This window comes from Cynara cardunculus (genome assembly GCF_001531365.2).
Source record: "Cynara cardunculus var. scolymus isolate 2C chromosome LG 17, CcrdV1, whole genome shotgun sequence".
Classification (NCBI taxonomy): Eukaryota; Viridiplantae; Streptophyta; class Magnoliopsida; order Asterales; family Asteraceae; genus Cynara; species Cynara cardunculus.
The window spans coordinates 30,603,891-30,610,922 of NC_037544.1; the positions used below are offsets into that span (position 1 = coordinate 30,603,891).

At 31.0% G+C, this 7,032-nt stretch overlaps 1 protein-coding gene across 1 annotated transcript; it reads right to left on the reverse strand.

The window, feature by feature from the left end:
• Positions 1-848: 848 nt before the first annotated feature.
• On the reverse strand, positions 849-1,661 carry LOC112501239 (17.9 kDa class II heat shock protein-like). Its single transcript, XM_025104949.1, has one exon. The coding sequence runs from the start codon at positions 1,528-1,530 to the stop codon at positions 1,042-1,044; it is 489 nt and encodes a 162-aa protein (XP_024960717.1). The 5' UTR covers positions 1,531-1,661; the 3' UTR covers positions 849-1,041.
• Between the last annotated feature and the right edge of the window lie 5,371 nt (positions 1,662-7,032).

The following is a 7,032-nucleotide window of genomic DNA, read 5'->3' on the forward strand; positions in this document are numbered from 1 at the left end:
AGTATTAAGATGGCATCACGAAAATTGAATATTAAAATGTTAATAAATTGTAGTTGAATTTGAGACTGTCATTGGGATAAAAAGGTGTGTAAAAGAAAGAAGATGAGATCCATTATCTCAACTCAAAAGGCTTGACTTATAAGATTATTTTATTTGGATAATCCTATTTTTGTAAAAAAAAAAAAAACTTATTATATAAAAATAAAAATGAACTGAAGACATGAATCTGTGTTAACCAATATCATCAGATATGATAGAATTCAATCGAGAAAAATATGCAAATGAGATTGTAGCTTGTAGCTAAATAATCAATTTGGTTAAAATTGGTCAAATTCAAACCCCTTTTAAGGCATTTCCTGAATTGAACGGAAGCGTATATCCGAAAGCGGGAATTAGTTGATGGAAAAGAAATCAAAACACACACACACACAGATATATATATATATACACACACACACACACGCCTATCACTTGTTTCTTCTGCAAAGTGCACATTCATCATAAGTTGGTATGCCTACAAAAAGAAAATGGAAACGCCTTAAGCAAAATCTTCCAACAAATATCAAATCAGGAATTTAAATGCAATTGACCCAGGTTTTGGTTGTTCATCGATTGCAACTAGTTTTCCGGTCAGTTCGTCCACCAATTGTGTTTACTTCCGATCACAAAGTATTGAGACAAGAGGACACATTACAACCACGAATTAAATTCAAGTTCAATTTACTTTGGGTCTAGTTTTGGGATTGAAATTCTGTGATCTTGGTAATGCTCTTATAATTTAAACAAAACTAGTTGAGATCAACCATGAACATCGCCATCAATCTCCCACAAAAATGAAAATCAAAAGATGAACAAAATCTAACAACACAGATTGATTACAGTAATAGCTAGCGATACAGATACATAGCAAAACAACAAACCATTACATATATCCAGTGACTTATACCCCACTCGTTCTTCAAATTCAAACCATATTGCCCGTAGAAACACACTACCATCCTAGAAACAAGATCCAGATTATTCGTAAAGAACTTTACCACATCAAGCAACCTGAACCTGGATCAACTTAGGCTTTTTGGGCTCCGGTGGAGGGAGTTTCTCAACAGTTACTGTAAGAACTCCATCTTGACAGATCGCAGATATCTTCTCCGTATTCGCATTCTCTGGCAATACAAACTTCCTCATGAACTTACCGATCCTTCTCTCCATCCTCACATACTTTACTCCTTCCTTTTCTTCCTGTTCGTGTTCCCTTTTCCTCTCTCCACTTATCACCAACACGTTATCGTCCTCCACCTGGACTTTGATATCGCCGGATTTCAGACCCGGCATGTCCACGATGAAGACGTAGGAGTTGAGATACTCCTTCACATCAGCCGGAGTTGCAGCCATTGCCCTTGCATCCCGGACGTAAGCGCGAGTAGGACCGGCGGTGCTTGGCTTGTTGCTGTTGCCGTCATCGGTGGCTTCAAGGATGTGATGGAGGTTGCGGAAGAAAGGAGCGTCGAAAGTCATCAGACTGATATCCATTTCGAGCTGTTGATCTTCTTACGAATTTCGAGCGAATTGAAGTGAGTTGCAGTTGAGATCGTACCGGATTACAGGGTGAAGAAAGAAGCATTTCAATGGTGGATTTATAGGGGAGAAGAAGCAGGGGAAGAGGTGGGTTCTGGAAAGAGAAACGAGGATGTTCTAGTAGTTTCTCGTAGATGTCTGGAAGATATGAGTGAAAATCCGGGTCTCCAATTTTCAAAAATGCTAATTAAAACTAGAGTAAATTACTTTTTCGTCCCTGCTGTTTCCTAGTAATTACTAGTTTTATCGTTTTCGTCCTTAAAGTTTACAATTTATTGTTATTTTCATCCATGTTATTTTAATGGTAAAAGCCAGCTTAAGGGCAAAAATAACAAAAAAACTTGTAAACCATAGCAATAAAACTGCAATTCTAAAACTATAGAGACAAAAATTGCAATTTTTAACTACACACAAGGACTAAAAACTTAAGAGAGTTATAGTTTAGAGTTATTTTAAGGGAAAATTACAACAAAATGGAACCGATTTTCACCTAATTTCTATTTTGGGGAACCAACTTTTAAAATCGTCATTTTGGGGAACCAACTTGTACTTGATTTCTATTTTGGGGAACAAACTTGCAAAATAATTATAGAAAAATAACTAAAATTCCTTTTTTTCCAAAATTTAATGCAATAAAATTTATTTTTTATTTAAAATCTCGTTTTTTTATAATTCAGATATTACATTGAACATTTAAAAAAAATCCAAATTACCATAGTAAAAATTGTTTTTTTACTAATGCAAAAAAAAAATTTAATAGAAAGAAATTAAGTGATACAGATTGGTTAAATATAAAAATCTTGATTGTGATATTTAATATTTATTTTTTATTGCATTAATTAATTTTTTTCTATTAAATTGATTTTTTTTACATTAGTAAAAATTAATTTTTGTTATGGTAATTTGGATTTTTTTTAAATGTTCAATTTGATATATATGAATTAAAAAAAAACAAGATTTGAAATGAAAAATAGATTTTATTGCATTAACTTTTGGAAAAAAAAAAACGAATTTTAATTAATTTTCTATAATTATTTTGCAAGTTGGTTCCCTAAAATAGGGATTAGGTGCAAGTTGATTTTCCAAAATGATGATTTTGAAAGTTGGTTCCCCAAAATAGGAATCAGATGAAAGTTGGTTTCATTTTGATGCAATTTTTCCTTATTTTAAAGAGTACATGCAGAGCTTTTGGCTTGCCTATACAGATCTTTGAAGTCTGAAAAGTTTTACTTCAGGGTTATTTTAAGAGTACAAGTCTGAAGTCATTCTTCAGAGTTATAGTTCAGAGTTATTTCAAAAGTACAAGTATAAAGAGTCATTCTAAATTTACTTCTAAGTTTAAATTCAATTTACTGATATAGTTTCATTTCTAAATTTAATTTTATTCTAGGGTTAATTTCATTTTAACTAATTACTGATATAGTTTCATTTTCTAAATTCAAGTCTGAAAAGTTATTCTTCAGAATTATACTTTAGAGTTATTTCAAGAGTACAAGTTTGAAGAAGCATCGTACTTTCGATGATTATTTGCCTATAAAATAAATTTCTGACATGATTTAATTTTTTCAATTTATCTCGTATAATACACGAAATCGAAACTAATATATATATATATATATATATATATATATATATATAAAAGGTTGAGATCACGTGAGACCAACCTGTTATCATGAGATCCGTAAGACCAGCTTTTTACATTTGAAACTTCACAGCAAAATGCTGTGAATTGCTGTGAAGTTTCAAATGTAAAAATGTGGTCTCACGAAAACAGTCTAGTCTCACGTGAATCCAACCTTTTATCTATACTATCTTATTAAGCAAATTTAACAAAAGTCTTAAAGTCTTAAAATTCTAAATGGCCAAAATACCCTTATCTATATTACCATTACACTTTTTCACTTTTCCACCTCCTCCTCTCCTCACATACATTCACCCTCTCACATATACTAACCAATTTTTTTTAAATTATAATTTTAAATTTATATTTTATACCTCTATAATTAGTTAATTAATTTATTTTACGTCCTTTACTTTTAAATGTTTCATTTTAAACCTTTACCAAACTAACATACATAATTGTTATCAATTAAAACATATTTAAAAAATACATTTTTATTTTAACAAATTACACCATTATAATCGTCTCGTTAATACATTCGAAATGAGTCCAATATTGAATAGTTTTTAACTTAATTATATTATTATATATTATATATACTGTGAAAAAATATTTTTAATATATACGATTTATATTTTTATAGTTATTTATTTATATATATACTATATATTTTGGGGTTAGGTTGTTCAAATTGCACTGTATAATATGTTCTTAGGTTTATATATATATGTATATATATATATATATACATTTATTAATTCAACCTTAATCTGAGTTTCTAGACAAGAAAGTGGGTAAGCAGTTGAAATTTCATTCTAAAACCCATCTTTTTTGGTCTTTTCATGGCTTATGATATGTCAAATTTGTAGTTTTCTTTATTGGTTTTGAGTGTTTATCTTAAAACTCAAGTTTTTTGGTTCTTTGCTCTTGGTGTAAATYKAACACATTTGTGGAGTCGTTTAAATATGTTGGATTTTAAATATATTGGATTTTAAATATATTGGATTTTAAATTGTCAAACAGTTTTTTTCATCAATAGTCTGTAATTGAAACCATAACTTTTATTTATTCAAATTGTATTAATATGTAAAGACCAAGTGTAACTTATATCATCGTTAAATCTTATCTTATAAAATCAGTGGAACTTCAAAATCGTTAAAATTCATATGTGGAAGAGGAGTAAGTCGATGGGGAGAGAGAACCATATATATATATATATATATATAGAGAGAGAGAGAGAGAGAGAGGTTGGTTCAAATATTAACCAAAACTATTGTGCAAACTATGCTAATCAACATCAACTAATCATTTTCTATCTTTTAGTTAGGTTCAAATGTAACTCACATATTAATTGTAAGGGTATTTAGGTAATTTATCATTCTTATGTAACTCCCAAATATTTTAATTGGGAGTTACAAATCTTAAAATATCACTAATTAATCTTCATGTAATAATGACATGAAGTTTCACATGTGTTCATCTTATTGAATTTTACATTTATTCTTCCTATAATTGTTTTGATATTGTAAATTTGAAAAAAATCCATTTTGTAAAGATTCCGTTATAGTTCGACGACAATGAGAATGAAACATCTAAAAGCGTCTACGAATACATTCGGAATTCGAATTCTGAAAGTGAAGAAAATGATCAATAAGTGTCCCAATATGAACATACGATAGCTATGAACACGCTAATGTGAAGATGCCTACATTAAAGATTTGAGTTCGGGATGACAAACAATATACATTCCTCACTAAGTTTTGAATTTCAGTAAATCCACATCCTTGTTGCTCTTTTTAATTATCTACTTTGTGCAATAATAGTTTTAGTTTTGAAGACTAACTACATAGGGGCTGTTCATTATGTTCATTAAAGATTTGACTTCGGGATGACAAACAATATACATTTTTCACTAAGTTTTTAATTTCAGTAAATTCACATCCTTGTTGCTTTTTTTAATTATCTACTTTGTGTAATAATAGTTTTAGTTTTGTTACTGTTTTATGTCATATAACACAAATCATATCATGCTTATATAGGGGATGTTCATTATGTTCACTGTGCTATATTACTTGATCACACACATAGCGATTACATTTTTCATACTAAGGTGCATTAAGACATTTGTGCACAGACACACATATATTAACAKATATCAAATCARCAYAAATAACACAGACGTAGACGTTAGGATTCGTTACTGTTTTATGTCATATTGTTGATGTTCATTAGGTTCACAAATCCAAACTTGTATGTATTTGTGAAGTGTTGCGTGTGTGTGATGTTCATTAGGTTCACAAATCCAAACTTGTATGCATTTCGCCAAAATCATACATCGTTTTGATGAATATTATGAACCAGATTTTTCGCTAATGATATACACTATTGATCGTATAGATTGACAGTTTCGTAGTTGATTGGAGGTTACGAAATCGTCTGAATAATATAGGTTCACAATGTGATGCGATTTTTTACAAAATTACCCTTTGAACAGTTGTTCATAGACATCTCATTTAATACATTAATTAAATAATTATTTTTGTAATCTCATTTAATAAAGACCGTTTGATGAGAAAATGAACTATTAAAATTGGTTAACATAGTTTACACAATAGCTTGGATTAGTATTTGAACCAACCCATATGTATCTATATCTATATATCTATACTACATATATAAGCATTTAAGACAAAGTCTTAAATACAACACTTTAAACACAAGTTACAATCATTTTATGCAAGATTTTCAAAAAACTCTTAAGTACAACTCTTCAAACATATGGTACAAGCTTTTTATGCATTTAAGTTTATTAGCCATGGTCAGACCTTGCTTTTTCTCTTCTCCTCTATTCTTCTTCCCTTTCCAGCTTTCCTTTCCTCTGGTCATGAATCCTGTTATACGCCAAAACAAAATTGGTAAAGTCAGCCTTTTGCTTTCTTCAGTTGCTCCAACCTTTGCACATTCTAGCCCTAATCTCAGCCGTCTCGCTTCCTTTGAACACGAATAACACCGATACCGCATATGTCTTCGTCCCTCTCTCTCCTGTGCTCTCCTCGCTCTCCTCCGTCGTCCCTGCTCTCTCCTCCGCCTTACCAGCATCGTCATCTTCTTTCATCACACAACAGGTGAATCATCGCCGTCTTCTTTCTCATGGTTTTTTATGTGTATTGAAATTGTTTCCATTGAGTTATTTTTCTGTAGTAGATCTGTTGGAATGCTTGTGCTAGGGAAGGTCTCGTAAATATATAACATGGTGAGTTTATGAAATTAAGAAAAGTTTCGAGCAATTGACAAAATGAAATAGGCAATATTCTCAAGCATCTTGCTACATATTTTATTTTCAGTTGTTCAACTGATTCGAGGTACTTCAATGGAGATTAAAAAGGATAATGTCTTTTTTTTTTTCCTAGCCGTGGTATCAAACATCTTTGACCTAGATACCACAGCTTTTCCTTTTGGTGGTGGGGGCACGATTGTAGTATTATATATGATGTTTGATATTCACTTGTGATTTTGTAGGATTGATGCTCTGCAAGAACTATGGAGGTTTTGGATATTCAAAACGCTTGTGATTCCCACCTGATATTCTTTTCTTATTATGTGATTGACATKCATTCCAACTAACAACTATCCAACCAATTTAAGCCGTGGACTATCACAGAGTGCACTCTGGTTATATCACTCATTCAAAACTACATTTTCCCTAATCTTCTTATGATAAAGCATTGAATGTGTTTGTGGTGCCATACTTGCATGTTATGAACATGAGGATTTCGTGGTTTCCCCTAATATTTCTATCATTGCAGAAAAGCAGGAAAAAAAGGTCTCGAGCTTTT

Excerpts from the sequence above, each read along its gene's own strand:
- LOC112501239 (XM_025104949.1), bottom strand. The coding sequence starts at position 1,530 with ATGGATATCAGTCTGATGACTTTCGACGCTCCTTTCTTCCGCAACCTC.